Raw genomic sequence first — 19,275 nt, 5'->3', positions numbered from 1 at the left:
TGGTAAACTCCCATTTAAACAAAACTTCTTGTGATGCTACCTGATAATCAGTAGATAAGTATTAAATTGTAATCATTATTTCATCAAAAGAGGTTTTCTGTAGATTTAGTTTACTCTGATTTTAAATATAGAGAGGTATGTTACAGTAATCGATATAAAAGAAGGATCCTTCGCAGCTTCAGTTTATAAGCTCTTACTACTAGATGGCGCCCTGTGGCTGGTAGATGATCTCTACAGTGTCAGTGATATTTTCCTATATAACAAAGATTATGTCAACCCATTTAATTATTTTATACAATTCTACCACTCGGTTTTCTTTTATTTTACATATTTAATTATTCCGTGTAATTATAGAATTAAAATAAAGTTACATTTAACGACAATCGTAAAAATGTATTGAAAAAACTCCAATCCAATGATGTACATAATATTGTTTTAACGACATTTAAGAAACACAATAGACTTGAAGAAATATTTAGATTTTTGCACGCTGCAGACAACAACCACCTTACCAAAAATGATTAATTGGCCAAGATTAGGCCTTTGGTTGAAAAATAAAATAAATGTTTTTTTAACGTTTACACCCATAGGTACCAAGAGGATAGTGCTACAGCTATTTTGACGAGAGTGCGAAATTGTGGCTGTAAAATAGAAAGGTAATAATGTTGTTACCATATTATCTAACCATCATGGAAATAAGATAGATAAGATAAATATCGGTAAAGAGTAAGTTGGTATTCAGCAAAAGAAAAACTAAAAATTTAAATTAAATCAACCATTTGTAATTTCCCAATACATTGCATTAATGGGCGAAGACATATAGTTTGGACGTTATTGTCGAATTATGGAAAGGCACCCCGTTCTACTGGACCTAAAAATATTTTAACAATTCTTGCTCTATCCATATCAAAACAGCATCTAATTATTACTGGTGCTTTAAGAAGATGTCGTGTATGTTCAAATAAATATATAAAAGCATGCAATAGATGAATAGATAAATGTTTAATTTGTTAGAAAAAAATAAAATACAATCTCCTCTTCTTCTTTCTTTTAATAAGCAATTCTGCTTGTTCATTGGCGGATTAATACCTATATGTCACTCCATCTTTTGCGCGTTCGTCCGATACTTCTTCTGCCAATTGGTGACTTGTCTCTTACTATTTTGACGACACGGGTCTCTTCCATTCTGCTTATGTGGTTATTTCATTCCTTTTTTCTATTTTGTGTCCATTTATTTATACACTGTACGTTTCATTTTCTTCCAATGCCTTCACTTCTCTTTCGACTATTGTTTAAGTTTTCTAAGATGAGATTGTCATCTGTGGTTAAATCTGTGGACCAGTCTTTGCAGACTATCTACATCTTGGGCTATCAATATTGCGTCGCCTGCCCCTTATCTTATTCCGCTGCCTATTTCTATAGGTTCTGTAAGTTATCCATCTATTCTGACTTCCATTTTGTTGTTTTGATAAATATTTTCGATAGTTTTTATAATATTTAGAGGAACTTCTTTATTATACAGAAGATGGATTACATCTTTGAGTCTTACTCTCAATCAGACACAGAAATGCTTGTCTATCTAGATAAAGTTATTAAATTTTTATTACTATATCATAAAAAGAGGTTTTCTGTAGGTTTCGTTTAACTTTCTACATCAATAGGAAGCTGTATGCTAAAGAAATCAATACCAACGAACAAGATTTCTATTTTCTCAGCTTGAATTTCTATGCTGTTACTACTAGATGGCGCTCGATTTACTCTCCTACGATGGTGGTGGTAATAATTATATTTTCCTGCATAAGAAGGATCATGTCAAAACAATTTAATCATTTATATCGTCGCTGTACCTCTTTATCTTCTTTTATTTTACACATTTAAGTGTTCGAATTCGTATTTATTACAAAATTTAAATAAAGCTAAATTACACGCACTCGAATTAAAAACAAATTTTTAGTATCCGGAATTAAGCAAAAACATAAGGAAAATGTTAAAAAAAAAATGGAGGACTGATGATCAACTTCTGCACGAATAACGAACTAAGAATAAACAACACATTTTTTGACCACAAAGACCAACACAAATATACATTTAATAACACCCGTGGACAAGATCTATGATAGATTATGTTATAACTAACAGAGATATACATGTAGGTAGACCTACAGATGTAGGTAGCGACCATAGCCTAGTAATATATAAAATAAGAATCATCCTGAAATACTTCCCACCCAAGATAGCGGCGCTAACACAAATTAAAATCAAAGTCGAAGGACTAAATACGGAATCCACGGAATACTTATACAGGAAAAGAATATCAGAGAAGATCGCTGGGAATGAAATATTAGAAAACGATAACATCGAGGAAAGCTGGGAAAAACTCAAAAATAACATAATTAACGCAGCAACAGAATCACTTGGAGGGAGGAAAGTAACGAACAGTAACATATCAAAAAAGAAAACACCATGGTTTAGAGAGAAAGTGAAGACAGACCATTAAAGATAATAGTGGAGATGCAATAACAAACCCAGACGGTATCGCAGAAGTGTAAAAACAATATTGCGAAATACTATTCTCTAACAACGACCCAAAAAACATACAGAGAAATGAAATAATGAAAATAAACCTCAATTATTGAAATCAAAAATCGAGGCGGCAATTAAAAAGCTAAAATTCAGAAAAGCAGAAGGAGAAGATGGAATTACAGCTGAAACACTCAAAGAAATGGAAGAATTGGGGACGGAAATAATGCTTAGAATTTGCAATGAGATCTGAAATACCGGAAAGTGGCCAAATGACTGGGGTAAACTCACGTTTATTCCCATACATAAAAAAGATTCACCGACAGATTTCAGTAATTACCGTACAGTAGTATTGATATCACACGCGAGCAAACTACTTTTAACCATCATTCCAACCTTGGGACAGTGAAACATCGAGAATATCCGAGAAAATTACAAACAAGAAATTAAACAGCATCTAAATACAGTAGACCAGAGCAATGATATCAAAAGGCTGTGGTAACAAATGGAAAAATCAATTACGGAGTCAACAGAACTAATAATAGGAAAAATCAGGAAGAAAACAAGGAAATGGTTTGATAGAGAATGTCAAGAAAAACTACACGACAGACAAATAAAGCGAATCATTATGCTTCAACAAAGAACAGCAGAAAGTAAAGAAAACTATGCAACTTCACGCCCAGAAACAAAAAAATTAATTAAAGAGAAAAAAAGGAAATATGAAAAAATGGAAAGGAATAGGCAACATTCAAATAGTCGAGGATTTTACAAATCAGTGTCAAACGAAAAGAAAGGCTTTAGTCCTAGATGCGTGTCTATACTCAGAAAAAATGATGAATTAATAATAAATGAAAAAGAGCTGGTCCAAACATGGCAAGAATATTTCAAGACTTTACTAAACATACATCAAGAGACAGAACATGGAAAAAATATATATTTTGGGGTGGACCTACCGGTAGAGGACCCCAAAATAGATGATGAAACATTGCAAGCAATTACCAAATTAAAGAACGGAAAAGTTCCAGGATCTGACATAATACTGGCTGAATCTTTACTTTAAGACAGCTGCTTGAAAAAGGATGGGAATTCAATAGAACTATCCATAATCTCTTCATAGATTTCTGGCAAGAGTACAACAGCATTAAGAGGGATCAGATGTGAAATGCAATGGCAGAACTTTCAGTTCCAAAAAAACTTATCCAGCTTGTTAAGTTATGTGTTAATAGCTCTAGATCTAGAGTATGGATGGGTAACAAACTCTTAGAATCTTTCGAAATAAGCAGTGGCCTGAAACAAGGAGATGCGCTGTCACCTCTCTTCTTTAATATCATCCTGGAGAAAGTAGTAAGAGCGGCACAACTTAAAACAGAATTACCGACAGTAAATGGACCAAAATTACTACTGGCATACGCAGATGACATTGACATTGTGGAAAACACAGTCACCAATGTAAAGGAGACGTTTAATAAATTGAAGATAGAGGCAAAGAAAACTGGTTTAAGGATAAACGAAGAGAAAACCATATACATGTGCATCAACAGGCAAAAGGGACGAGATAGAATAGGGCAAAATGTTACAATAGACCCATATAACTTTGAAAGAGTGGAGAGTTTTAAATATCTCGGAGCAACAATTACTGCAGATAACATATCGCCGAATAGGAAGAATTCAGGCAGCAAACAGATGTATGTACAGCCTCCACAATACTAATAAATCTAAAAGCCTAACACGAACATCAAAGATTAGAATACATAAAACGGTGACTAGATCGGTGCTCATGTATGGGTGTGAGACGTGGACCCTGACCAAAGAAACTGAACGAAAACTTAGATGTTTTGAGAGGAAAATCCTCAGAAGAATCTTTGGGCCTTATCACGACATTAATAGCAACCAATACGTGTCATTTTGGTGAGAATTGGAGAACCTATAACAATTTGGAGTTTTATGTACCCATTGTAGATAATAATTTTGAAGTAGAAGAAAACAATAAGGACATTGAAATAATAGATAAAGCTAATGGGCTCTCTATTTAATTTTTTTTTGGCCTTAATAATAATAAAATTATTACCATTACGTTTTTTTAATAAATAATATTGTTTTGTACAATAATTGGTTCTATAAATAAAAATATTTCAAAAAATGTCTACTATATTGGATGTCTATATTGGATTAAAAATAAAAAAAAATATATTTTTTAAAATTAATTGAAAAATAAAGCATAATTTTTGCACAAACTAGTGGAAATATCTAGTTTTATAATTTGTTTTATTTAAATATTAAAAAATTTATTTTAAAATATGTTGATTATTTCGGAAGAGATAAATAAAAAAATTGTGAGCATAAACATTATATTTGCGAACGCTTATCTTGCAAACTGCATCTATTATAGTGCGAATACCTATGATGATCGCTATCATTCTTTAAACCCAACTCTCCTAAAGCAGAAGAAGAGGCGATTTTTCATAGTAACGCCAACCCCGTAGAATCTCGTACATTCACACGAATTATGCGACTGTAAATAAATACCTTTGCAGCGAGTAGATCGCGTAAAAACATTCGCTTCGTATCAGAGGGTGGTTATATTGATTTCTTATGACATCATGAGGGTTGCTAGGAAACTTAGCGCCGGCGCTGCGACGCCTTCACGAGATCGACCCCTGGGCTAGCATTGCAGACGAGAAAATCGTTGACATTAAGGTCCAGTCAAAAAATGTGTTAGTTTATTATAGTTAGTGTTTTAGTTAGTGCAAAATGGGCACGGTGCTTAGTTTTTCCCCGCGAGAGCGAAGGCCTGTGTACACAACAAGCTCTACGGGCGATTTTACCCTTAACAACTTTTCTTACGAACAACTAAACAACGTCAAGAACCGTGACTCAAAAAGCAACTGCAGTGTAACAAACTCTAATAATCATAATTTGTGTAATAATATAAACAATAATGAAAACGCTAGGATTATATCTGAGAAAAACGCTCTGGAAAAGAACCTCAGGAAGCATTCTCTTTTCATCAACGCCCTGTCCTGGAAACGATTCTCCACGACGAACAACAATAAAAAGAAGTTGGACAACAACAAAAACAAAAACATAACCGTTTTTCGGCAACCCCTGGTCGACAATATTCATCCGGTGATCGACAAAAACAAAAATATACATCAAAACAAGCATAGCTCATATTACTCGAATTCAAAAACTAGTTCCGCGCTTGCTTTGGACATTGTAAGAGTGAATAATGCTAACAATAACACTAACAATCATTTGCACTGCGATAAAGTTGTTAACAAGCAGGTCATTTTGAGCCAAAGCTCTATCAACTCGCAAAATCAGGTCGTTCCTGTAGCTGCACCCAAAAAGACTGTCATACAAGCTTCCACGTCTGAATTATTGAAGTGTTTAGGAATGTTTTTGCACGCTAAATGCTACAAATTACGAGATTTTCAGGCGGGAGATGCGGTCATGTGGCTCAGGACGGTTGACAGGAGTTTGCTTTTGCAGGGATGGCAGGTAATTGCACTTTTTGATTTCCCTAAAGGGTGTTGCCCTAATTTAAGTTTATATCGTAATATATCTATGCTTTAAAATTTATTTTCATTTTACTAAATTGGTCCGTAATTTACACATTTCAAGACATATTATAAAAAAATGTAATGAAATATGTTGTCTATTACTTATAAATAACCTAACATGAATATAAAATCTGTATTCTCAAAGATGGTCCAAACAAAACGAAAATCTAAGCTTTATAATATTATTTACAAACTGTCATACTAAATGATATCAATTTGTGACTGCCTGATTGTCAAATTACTTTTATAATATTTTGTTATGTTACTAATGAATTATGTACGGTTATTTTTATGTATATTTTACAAATCAATAGTTAGGTAAATATAATGCAAAACTAACCAACAATGTTTGTAGTAGGCCACGGCCATAAAATTATGGAATGCGGTAATAATTGGAATGCAGTATATTTTTGTATACTATCTCCTCTATATAAAAAAGTTGTAAATCATCATAGCTATTCTAATTTTTGATGCAGCAGCTCTATACGGAAATAAACAAAATCAGATCTGCAAATTGTTTAACCAGAAAGTATACTTGAACTTGCTTGTCTTTTGTGCCTCTATATTTCTCATTGCTTTATTGTTTAAAGAAAGTTATAGTGTTCGCCGCTGACGATGATAAGCTTTAATATTTTATTTTAGAAATTTTATTGGTTTTCAAATATTTCTTTTATCTAGCCATACTTTTACATCTTCACTTAAGACTTAACATATCCAGTTAATTTTAAGCATTCTTTATTAAGCTCATTATACAGAAGCTTCTAATCTATTTATAATATCTTGCTCTAATGTCCAAGCTTTCACTCCGTAGAACAATACTTACAATACACATAGTTTCAAAAGTTATGCATCACCCAAAATTTTCGCTATTATTCACTATTTTTAAAAGAAAAGTATGTTTCTATTTAAAATTTATTTAACAATTTTAATATCGTGTATTTCTACCATGGACATCAATGTAAGCCTGAATTCGAGCTCTAATACTGCTAATAAGTCATTTCCTGTGGCAGATTCTCCCATTTTTCTCTACAGACAACTGTAAATTCATTATGTATTCTAGGAGGATACCATTGGGCGTGAGCAGCTCTGGAGAGCACATCCCATGCATGTTCAATGGGGTTCATGTCTGGGCACATCGCAGGCCACTCCAAACGGCGAATACCTTCTGTCTTAAGATAGTCATTAACCACTTGAGTCCAATGTAGGCGGGTGTTATCATCCATAAATACAAAATTTTCAGCCACAGCTCATTGTCATAATCTCACACAAGATTCTAAAGTCCGTGTGACGTACCTTGGTCCTGTAAGAGTCCCGTTAATAAGCAACAATTCCGCTCGTTCGCCTGCCGTAATACCTTCTCAAAATATAACAGTGCCACCAACAGAAGAAAGTACGGGGCGGACATGTGCTAGTTCTGCAGCTCTTGTTGTATCTCGCCAAATATGAATTCATCGGCTAGCACTATTAAAACAGATTTTGGTCTTGTCTGAATAAAGCACAAAATTCCAAAAATGTTGTATGTATGAGCTGTATGTGTTCTTGAGCCCACTGGAGGCATTGCAAAACATATCTAGGTTGTAGCTGAGGACTCTTATTGGTCGACGATTCCTTAAACCTGACTTTTAAATTCCTCTTATTGTAGCCATACTTATGACTCCTGTAGCATGCCTGAAGTCTCTTTGGATGGCTGGTACAGACATATTTTTATACAAGCCTATATAATTTCTCCAAATGGAAATTCTGATGAAAAGTGAAATTTTTATATACATATATGTAAAAACCATTATAAATCAAAAACGGTTCACAATGGGTATAGAGAAGTTCACAAAAAATGTTTAAAATAACATGAATATTTTAAAATTAAAAAATATACAGGTTGTCCCATTAAAAAAACGAAGTTATAACCAACTTATCAGTATACCGGAAGTATATCTACTTATAACCGGAAGTAGCAAAAAAAGGAAAATATTTTCATTAAATAGGTCCCTCTTCAAAAACCTCTTCATTCCAATTTATATGATTCAGTTATCTTTGGTTCTCGAGATATTTCTAATTGGCCGTTTATCTGCCGAACCCTGTATACATCGTGCCCTTTATATAGGACACGACAGATAAAATCAGTCGATTAATAATACATAAAAATCTAGTATTCAGGTTATGGTACAGAGATGCAGGGATGTCGGACATTCAGTTTATATGTGTTTTATTAACTTTGAGATCGCCTTTGATCGAGTAAAACATACTGAAATGATAGCCATTCTTCAGCAGGTAGGTATTGATGATAAAGACCTACGCATTATTAAAAATCTTTACTGGCATCAACGTGCACACATCAGGATTACCCGGGACATCTCTGCATACATAACGGTACATAAGTACCGTCTACTGCAATTGATTGTCCAGGGAAAAATAGACAGTAAGAGAGGGCCAGGCAGGAGAAGACACTCGTGGCTCCAAAATCTGAGGAAGTGGTTCGGGCTCACATCGGTCGAACTATTCAGAAGCGCCGCAAATAAGATCAGAATTGCCATGTTAATAGCCAACGTTCGCAACGGACAGGGCACTTGAAAAAGAAGAAGATCTCTGAAAAGCTTCAAATACAAAGATAAGTAAGGCAGGGCTACATTTTGTCCCCGCTACTATTTAACATCTATTCTGAGTTCGTTTTCAATAAAGCAGTGGATAATGTTCGATGTGGTATAAAAATGAATGGCGTCAATATTAATAATTTGAGATATGCGGATGACACAGTGTTAATTGCAAGCAATTACGAAGAACTTCAACATCTAATTAAGAGGATTACCACAACGTGTGATGAATATGGCCTTAAGCTAAACACAGCAAAGACAAAGATGATGGTCGTCAGTAAAACGCCAATACAACCGGAAGTGGTAACAGCTTATGGTGAACAACTGGAGAGAACTAACAGTATCACTTACCTTGGTTGTATTTTAAATGAGAACTGGGACACGAGCAAAGAAATTAGAATACGGATAGAGAAGGCCAGAGCTGCATTCTTTAAGATGAAGAAACCGTTATGTGGAAACAATATTACTTTAAGTCTGAAAATTAGATTAGTGAGATGTTATGTGTTCTCTACTCTTTTGTATGGTGTCGAAGATTGGACTTTGACGGATACACTTCTCAAGAAACTGGAAGCCTTTGAAATCTGGGTGTATCGGAGAATCCTATGAATAAGTTGGGTGGATAGAGTTCATAACGAAGCTGTTTTGCATCGGATGGAAAAAGTTACGGAATTCGTCAAAACAGTTAAAAATCGCAAACTTGAATTCTTGGCCATGTTATGCGCCACCCAGAGAGATATAATTTAATAATACAAGGCAAGGTAGACGGAAGAAGAGGGCCAGGTCGAAGAAGAACGTCATGGCTTAGACACCTGAGAGATTGGTTTAACAGATACTCTGCATCTCTTTTCCGAGCTGCCGTCAACAAAATTACTATAGCCAATTTGATAGCCAACGCTCGATAATCTAGCCTCGGCACATGAAGAAGAAGAAAAATCTTTGAAAGTTGATATTCCTTGAAAACCATAGTTTTGTTAAAAAGTTATATTTTGTCTCTCGATCAACAATGTGTTTCTATATAACAACTTTTCAAAGATTGTTTACATACAAATTAATTTAAACATCTAACCAATTATTTATTAACTAAAATCTTTGTGTTCAGAAATTTTATTTTATTTCATTTAATATGTACTACAGCAGTTTGCTGTGTACTTTAATTTTGTATAAATTAACCAATATGTTTTTTTACTAAATTTTGGTAAGACCCAATACATTTGTACATATTGTAATGTTCTCTTTTATTGCATTGTAGAAGTTCTTGAAAAATAAAATAAAATTTTCCGAAAAATTGAATCTTCAAATAATAGTGTGCTTTATATTTTGACTTTAATACTCAACTGACATGAAAAAATCAGCTAGCACTTCTTCTTCTTTTCTTGCAATAGTTTTAACTTTAATATTTTTATTTTTTTTTTATTAACATCTTTATCAACGTCTGTTTGCCTTGCAATTCTTAGAAGGCACAGATTAAAGTAAAAATCTGAATTTGGTTTCGAAAATTAGTTTACGGGTTTTTATATTAGATGTCGTTATTTGTGTCTATACGAAGCCATGTTAGAGTTGCTTCCTAAGACAGAAAAGATTTATTTTCACTTTCAGCCGTAAATATCAGTCTCTGATGATCCCTATGAGGGTGAAATACGTATAAGCGGATACACAGATGCACTGTACGTGAAATCAAATTTTAACTGTATTTTCCTTTTATTTCGATATACTCTGTACGAGTACTAGAAACCAAATTTGATAAGGATTTTTGCTTAGTTGAGAAGACATGTCGTGGAATGCAATTTTTAGATTCCTCATGTCTCTATTAACATCTTTATCAACGTCTGTTTGCCTTGCAATTCTTAGAAGGCACAGAATAATGCAAAAATCTGAATTTGGTTTCGAAAATTAGTTTACAGATTTTAATATCAGATGTCGCGATTTGCGTCTATACGAAGCCATGTTAGAGTTGCGCCCTAAGACAGAAAAGATTTATTTTCACTTTCAGCCGTGAATAGCCGTCTCTGATGATCCCTATTAGGATGAAATACGTATAATCGTATACACAGACGCACTGTACGTGAAATCAAATCTTAACTGTATTTTCCTTTTATTTTAACCTTTGAAATACATTAGTTATTTCTAGTTACATTTACCAATTTACTGAAATAATTTAGAAGCTTTAAAAATTTCTGTTTTATTTTTTCACTTTATATAGGAATTATAAATGTATACAGACGTGTTTTCTAATTTTTGTGTAGCAGTGTATTTCAACATAATCTGTTTATATGCATCGCACTTCCCATACAGACGCAGTTAATTGCTTGGTATAGCGAATGAAAGATGGGAGAGAATATGCGGTTTCTTTATTTTGGCGCTCCCCTGCAATTTCTACCCTCTGTTATATGCGGAATATTTATACATGCATTACGAAAATCTTGAAGCCTGCGAAGGGAGAGTTTGTTCATGAATAGGTTTTTGACCTTTGATGTTGCTTAATATTTACGAATTATATTTTCAACACAAAGTATTAAAGAATAACGGAGTTATTTACAGGAAACATGCACCATTTTCAAGACTGATACAATTTTCTTGACTATATTTGAACGAAGAATCCTGAAAGGAGTTTTCAACTTTTCTCGATGTTTTCTAATATTCCATTACCAGCAATCTTCTCTGATATTCTTGTTGTGTACTGAGTGAAGTAATCCGTGAAATCTTTATTTGTGTTGCTCCACTCTCTTTGATGTGAAGTATTTCATGATGATTCCTATTTTACATAATACTATGGTCCTATGGCCCTATGGTCACTACCTACATCTACTTGGTTGGAGCGTCTTAGGTCGATTATTTTTGATGAATGTATATATCTGTTAGTTATAACATAATCTATCATAGATTTTTGTCCACGGGTGTTATTTTGATATATATTTGTATTGGTGTTATTTATTTTAAGTTTGTTGTTTGTGTTGTATCTAAGTTTATCATCCTTTTCCCATTTTTATTTTTAATACTCTCGTTATATGCTTGCTTAATCCCAGATAATACTTGATTGTCTATTCGCAGGTTAAAATCCTCCAATATCATCTTCCCTCTTTATTGATCCACTACTTTTTGTAATTTGGTATTAAACTGTCCCTTAATGTTAAGGCTTGTTATTTTCTGGGCCTTTTTGCCTATGATGTTCAGGTATTCCTTCTCAGTTCTTATCTTTACTGTAACGATCCTTTCTGATATGTATTGATACTTTGTAATGTGATTTTGGTCTTCTTCTCATGGCGCCATCCCCTTTGGAAGGTTGGCGATCCAAATGGCAATTGTAGTTTTGGAAACTGCTGCGCGAAGGATTTCTGCGGATGAGCGGTCGAACCATCTCCTCAGGTATTTCAGCCACGAGTTCTGGCGTCTTCTTATTGATCTTTTGCCCTGTACTTTTCCTTCCAGTATAACTTGAAGTAATTCGTATCTTTCGCCTCTCAACACATGACCCAAGTATTGCATTTTCCTCTCTTTGATTATTCTTAGTAATTCTTTTTGTTTACATATGCGACGAAGTACCTTAGTATTAGTAACTCTTTGTACCCATGGTATTCTCAACATTCGTGTGTATATATACATCTCAAAGGCATCTATTCTTTTTTCTATTTCAAAGTCCATTGTCCAACTTTTACAGCCATACAGTAAGACAGGAAAAACGTAACATCTGATCATTCGGATTCTAAGCTGCAGATTAAGGTCTGATCTTGTAAAAAATGTTTTCATGCTCATGAATGCTTTCTTTGCTTATTCGATTTTTGATAGGATTTCTTTTTTTAGATTACACTGACTATTGATATTTGCTTCCAAATATTTTACGGAATTTACCTTTTCTATTGACATCCAGTTTTCTTTCGCCACCCTGCATTTTTTTCTAATGATTTTGTTCATTTGCTTGTATTATATTGGGCTTGTTTTATGTTTTCGACTTCGTCCATAAGGTCCATGATCTCTTGCGTTATCGATTCTTGTTTTTAGTTGTGTTTTATGAACCCGATGTTTCTTCTTGTATCTTTATTATTTTTGTTTTAAGAGCAGTCCATGTTACTTCAATGTCTCTCTGTACCAAGAGTTTTCAATCGTTTTTATTTCTTCATCAAGCTTGATACTTATTTTTTTTTCTGTTCATGGTTCTTCAGTTGTGAGATGTCTATTTTTCTTGTCACTGTTTTCTTTTTGACTTTGAGAAATCTTTTTAATCTAAAATAAATTATAACTGGATTGTGATCGCTATATATGTATAACAGTTCCAGTATGTACTTCTTAAAGGTGTTATTGAGCAAAATAAAGTCAATTTGATTTCTAACAATTCTGTCTTTTCTGTCTGCAGGTGATTTCCTTGTGTATAGCCTTCTAGGATGTTGTTTGAAGAAGGTATTGGCTATTAACAGATTGTTTTCTACGTAGAATTATACAAGTCTATCTCCTCTATTATTTCTGGTACCTAGACCGTATGCTCCTATGTGGTCTCCTTCAGCACCACGACCAATTTTAGCGTTAAAGTCACCCATGATCATCGTTATCTCACCTCTTTTTGTCAGTCGCAATATTTCATCTATGTTGTTATAAAATTTTTCGATTTCTTCGTCTGACTTGTCACTTGTTGGAGCATAGACCTGAATAATATTTAGTTTTCTGTGAGTTGTTTGTAATTTTAACATTGCTACTCTATCATTTAGAGAGATGAAGTCTGTGACTTATTGAGCAATTTTGTTCGACGCTAATATAGCAGTTCCATATTGATGGAACTAGGTGATTTTGGCACCTTTGGTGTATTAGTTAGAGGAAGGTATAGTTAGAATTTGACTCCATTGTAGATTAGTATGTATTCTCTTAATTTTAATTATAGAGTGCAAATATCTATTTGTTTCTCTTTCAGCACTTAAATTATTTTTTGGTCCCTTGTGTTGAGCGATCTCATATTCCATGTAGTAATTGTCACGATACTTTTCACCTTACCACATTCACATGCCACAAAATTTATCCGTGATAATCCTTGGTAACCGTAGATTAGATAATTCACAATTATTTCCTACAACGTTGGTGATAGTACTTCTCCTTGCACTTAAATAGATAGTTTCTTCATGCTTTTGGGCAGATACTTTATAGTAATTATGAATTACTATAAAGGTACAATAAACTACACACAATAAATTACACAGGTCTGCGACCAAAAATTTTTTTAAAATTTAATAATTGATTTTCATACTGTGTTTAACGCTGATTTCAGGAAAATTAGTGAAAAAATTCCATTACATACAGTTATTTCACAAAATGATATAATAAAGAATAATTAGGAGAAACCAGCAGTATTTTCAAGTCCGCATTTGTTCTTGCCGTACCCCCTACCCATCCACCATTAACAAGCAGTGAGCCTTTGGAAATGCCTTACAATTCACAGCAGCTTTTCGCTTGGTATTGTTTTTATTAGTGCTTTAAAGTAGTGACTATTTTCTTGTATTGTGAAGTTATTGTGCTGTCTAGACATTGGACAATGGCTACCAGAGAATGTATAAACATGACAGAATGCTTCTGTTACATTTGCGGTAACTATACCGTTAAACATCAACAAAGAAACGTTTCCGATTTGATTGACAAAGTATATTTTGCTTATTTTGGTATAAAGTTAGGCGATCAAGATAAGCCTTGAGCCCCCACATAAAGTTTGTTCAGTGTGTGTTGAAGAACTGAGGTAATGGTTTCAAGGTAAGGATTTCTTACGTTTTGGAATAATAATGTTTTAGAAGGAGCCCAAAAATCATAGTGATGACTACTATTTTTATTCTTGCAACGTACGAGGTTTTAATTTGAGAAACAAAAAAGATATTTTTTACCCATTTCACATTTCATAATCATCCATTCGCCTTGTTCCTCATGGACCTGAAGTGCCACTCTTCCAGATTCTTTAGATAATATACATGATGATCACGAGCCATTGGATCAGCAAAATGATAGTGAAGAAGACAGTGAATAATTTAGTAAAAGAATCGGCAGAAGTTTTAGAATCTAGATTGAAAATTAAACATATGTTTGTTCCGAAAACATTCTTTTCTTGATATCGATCTAGGAACAATATTTGTATTTTTCTTCTTCCAAGAAGATGACCTGGTGTTTTGCAGTGATGTTCCTGGACTTATAACACATTTCAAACTAGAATGTGCTCCTGTTAAGTGGAGACTTTTGATTGATTCTTCAAAAAAAAGCCTTAAAGCAGTACTTCTATACAATGGCAATAAGTATGCTTCTATACCAGTTGGACACTCTGTTTAGGGGAAAGAATATTACGAAAACTTTGAACTGGTTTTAAGCAAACTGTGCTATTCAGATCACAAATGGACATTATGTGCTGATTTAAAAGTGATTTTAATGCTGCTTGGTCAATAAAGTTCCTATACAAAGTTCCCCTGCTTTCTCTGTCATGGGACAGTCGAGACAGAAAGCAACACCATATAAAAAAAAACTTGGCCCTTGAGAGAAAGTAGAGGTTAAACATGTTGATGTGAGGAAGAGCCTTTGAGGAAGATACTCTGTCAAGGCATTGACTAAAAAAGGGGAGTGATCTGTCATTAGAAAACTAATAAAAGATCACTTCCACCACTTCACATAAAGTTGAGGCTGATAAACAATTTGTCAAGGTATTGACTAAAGAAGGGAAGGCAACTTTGTGAACAAAATGGAAACAAATGAAAAGGCAGCATGGACATCTTTTAAATTAGATGTTCTTGGTTTCCTAGGTAAAAAAAGACATCGAAACTACAATAAAATCGTCGCAGACATGATCGACAACTTTAAGAAGCTGCGCTGTAACATGAACAATCAACTTCACTTTCTCCACTCACATCTTGATACTTCCCGGCAAACCTTGGTGATGTCAGTAAAGCGAAAGATTTCACAAAGGCATAAAAGAAATGAAAAGAAGATACCAAGGAAAATATAATGTGAGCATGATAGCAAACTACTGCTGGATCATGAAAAGAGATGATTCTCAACGACTTCACATCAAGAAAAGCAGTAAAATAAGCTTTGACAGAAAGCGAAAGCGTTATTATAAGGACTTAGAAACCTAAAGAGAAATATAACTGTAATGGAAATTAGTTTAGAACATTATTAATAAATGAACTAAATTGTATAACGTTGGAAAAAGTGAAACATTATTTAAATTTTATTATTATACAGTACATGAAAGTCAGTTATCAAATTTCAAACAACTTTCAAAAAATATTTTTTGCAGGCCTGTGTTGTTTATGGGTGAAATTAGCCATTCCGATCCGAAAAGTGAACATTAGAACCTAAATTAATAAGAGTCTCCTTTTCGAGATCTGTGAACTTTTTCTTGGTAGTTTGAATTAGTTTGTTATCTTATCTCATAGATTGTAGATTTTCTCTGTTGAGAAATATGCTTACCTCGATGCTCTTGGTGTTTACTGTCAAGTACACTTTTAATGCGTTTCCAAACTAATCCATTGTTCTTTTGTGTATGAGGAAGGTATAATGAAGTACAATGAGACGAGCTACATCTGTACATGAAAATTATTTCGGTATTTTTCAAGATAAAAATATGTGAAGGAATGTATTGTAAGAATTCTAAATAACAATATTTTTGTCCGTTTTAATTCGCTCTTTTTGTAACTCGTATTAGTATAACTAATTCGAGTTCTTTCTTAGTTCCCATATCTTTTGCCTTTATAAATGTTAAAGCAAAGTTTAACTTCTAAAGCAAATTACTCCCATGTCTGCTTTTTCGATTTATCATCTGTACTTAATGAAAAGGTCACGTGTGTTCTTTTTATATACAATCTCTTAATCCGATTTAATACTCGGCACGAGTGTGTCGTTCCCAGTAATCGCCTCTAAAGGAGAAAATCTCATACTTGGCATTTAAGAACTAGAGGTGTGCTCAATCGGATTTGAACAATGATCCAAATATTTACTGATGTCGTAAATAGTCTAGACTCTAGACATAAAGTGTGTAAGAGAAATTTTAATTTTAATTTAATTTTATAATAATCATAAATTTATGTAGATCTTTTAAAATACCTTTATACGAATTAAAACATCCATTTATATTTAAGGCTATTATTTGCAAAACTTGCTCTTTGCTCAAAAGTCATTTTTTGGGAAATCGAAAAAAAAAACGATTAACGGCCGAGCAGTGTTTAGCTCATAACGTAAAGAATTTTATTAATGTTGCTTAGAGTTTTTAGTAATAGAAATTAAAAGTTTCTGGCCTCATATATTTACAGATTTTTAGAAAAAAAAAATGTTTATTGCAAACAACCAGTTTTGAAAATAAATATATAAAAAGCAATTTATTCATGAAAATAAAACTTTAAGATTTTTAGTCAGATAAAGAAAATGTTTAAATAAAAAAAATATAATTTCCTGCATTTTGGAAATTTTCCAAACTATGGTTTCTTCTGGTGGGGTGGAATTTGCCTTCAAGTGTTCTTTATAAAAATTTAGTTCAGCAAAGCTTCTCGAATTTTCTCCATGGTGTTTGGAAAGGAAACTATTAATAGTCCCTTTATCTCCCTTTAATTCTTTTTCCAGTGGTAATTTCTCAGGAGTCATTGAAGAAAGAGAAAAATTTTTCTTACAAACGCTTTTAGATTTTTCAACGTCATTTCGGTAATTGGGTTCACCTTAGACTAGAACCTTTTTTGTAAAAATAAACCGCTTTGTCTTATTAAATTTAATGAACTAGGAATAGGCCAGGGAAATAAGCAAAAAAAGTACCCTGTTTTTGACACTCCTCCGGCCAGGCAAACGACAGTTGTTTTTAGTAGTATGGACCTCTGTAACAAAAACCTATATGTTTCCTGCAGTCGATTTTTTGGACTTAATTAGTTATTAAAAAATTAAGGTCAAAAAACGGAAAATTTTTGCTTTTTTCGTCTATCGGCAAAAAGTGAAGCATTTTAAACAAACTTTACAAGAAAAGAAACTTTTAAGTCATATAAAAAGCTTCAAAATGGCGTTTACTAAATATTTCTATCCTTATTTGTTGCTTAGAAAATTGCAAAAGAGGTCAAAAATTTCGGTTTTTTATAAATGTTAATAACTTTTTTGAAAATAAACTTATAACATTTATAATTCATAGAATGCTGTGTCTATAAGTGCTTAAAATATTGTTAACATTTCAAAGTGATCGGTCAAATAGTTTAAGAGTTATTTTATTTTTTTATCCCAAATTAATTTTTTTTGCAACAATATAAGTCAGAAAATTATATAGTTTTAGTAATTGTAATGATAGTTTCTTGAAGAAGAAGACTTGTTCTATTATTAACATTAAAAAAAATTAAGCAAATTAATTTTAAATATTGCAAAATAATTTTGCAAAAACATGTCGATTTTTTGCTTATCAACAATTAGAATAACTTTTTAGCCATTGCCTGTAAGAACATTATTTTTTTATATTTAAAAAGCCTAAATTTTTTTACAAATTTAAAAGAAAAACAAATTGTCCTAAAATAATTTGGGACAAAGTTAGCCTCTTTTTTTATTTAATTCATAGCAGCTTTGTTTATAATTATTAATAAATCTAATTAGCGTTATTTAAAACAAAATACTTTATAGTTTTAACGCACCAAATTCTAAAAAGATTGCCCTTCAACGAAATTGTCCACAAAGCTTCAAAATGTGGTCCTTAAAATCGGCTGGCTTCGAAACTCACGGAAGCCGAAGGGAGGGGGAAGGAGCTGTTAGCTGTATCTCTGGTTCTTATTTATGGGTTTCAGCGTTGCTTTTTTAATTTGTATGTACTGTTTGCGTACATTACGAATATGCATTATTTCAATAAATTGGTAAATAAACTATCTAATTTGCTTAAATTTTTTTTTCAATTTTTATTATAATATTTGATATAATTTTTATTTAAAAACATAAATATTTATAATTAAGTTATACCTCTTTAATAAAATTGTAAATAATTTATTTATAATAGATTTTATGAAAACAACAAATTGTCCTATTCAATTGTTTCTAAAAATAGTATTGCTTTGGAAATATTAATTAAAATAATTAATAAATAATATTAATTAATAATTTTTTTTAATGTTAATAATAGAACAAGTCTTCTTCTTCCATAAACTACCCTTACAATTACTAAAACCATATAATGTTCTGACTTATATTGTTGCAAAAAAAATTAATTTGGGATAAACAAATAAAATAACTTTTAAACTATTTGACTGATCACTTTGAAATTTTAAGCACTACAAGGCACAGTATTCCATGAAATATAAATGTTATAAGTTTATTTTCCAAAAAGTTATTAACACTTATAAAAAACCGAAATTTTTGACTTATTTTGCAACTTTCCAAGCAACAAATAAGGATAGAAACATTTAGAAAACGCCATTTTAAAGGTTTTTATATGACTTATAAGTTTCTTCTCTTCTGAAATTTGTCTAAAATGCTTCACTTTTTGCTGATGGACGAAAAAAGCAAAAATTTTCCGTTTTTTGACCTTAATTTGTTAATAACTAATTAAGTCCAAAAAATCGACTGCAGGAAACATATAGGTTTTTGTTACAGAGGACCATACTACTCAAAACAACTGTCGTTTGCCTGAGCGGACGAGTGTC

At 32.6% G+C, this 19,275-nt stretch overlaps 1 protein-coding gene across 1 annotated transcript in view; it reads left to right on the top strand.

Moving 5' to 3' along the window:
* The first annotated feature begins 5,183 nt into the window (after positions 1-5,183).
* Positions 5,184-19,275, top strand: part of Cdk5alpha (Cdk5 activator-like protein) — a 38,648-nt gene continuing 24,556 nt past the window's right edge. The window contains exon 1 of the mRNA XM_072536796.1: positions 5,184-6,021. Coding sequence (XP_072392897.1) covers positions 5,272-6,021 — 750 coding nt within the window. The 5' untranslated portion in view covers positions 5,184-5,271. The remainder of the gene's footprint in view (positions 6,022-19,275) is intronic.

Source organism: Diabrotica undecimpunctata, chromosome 7, assembly GCF_040954645.1.
Source record: "Diabrotica undecimpunctata isolate CICGRU chromosome 7, icDiaUnde3, whole genome shotgun sequence".
Classification (NCBI taxonomy): Eukaryota; Metazoa; Arthropoda; class Insecta; order Coleoptera; family Chrysomelidae; genus Diabrotica; species Diabrotica undecimpunctata.
This window is presented reverse-complemented; position numbering and strand designations above follow the sequence as displayed.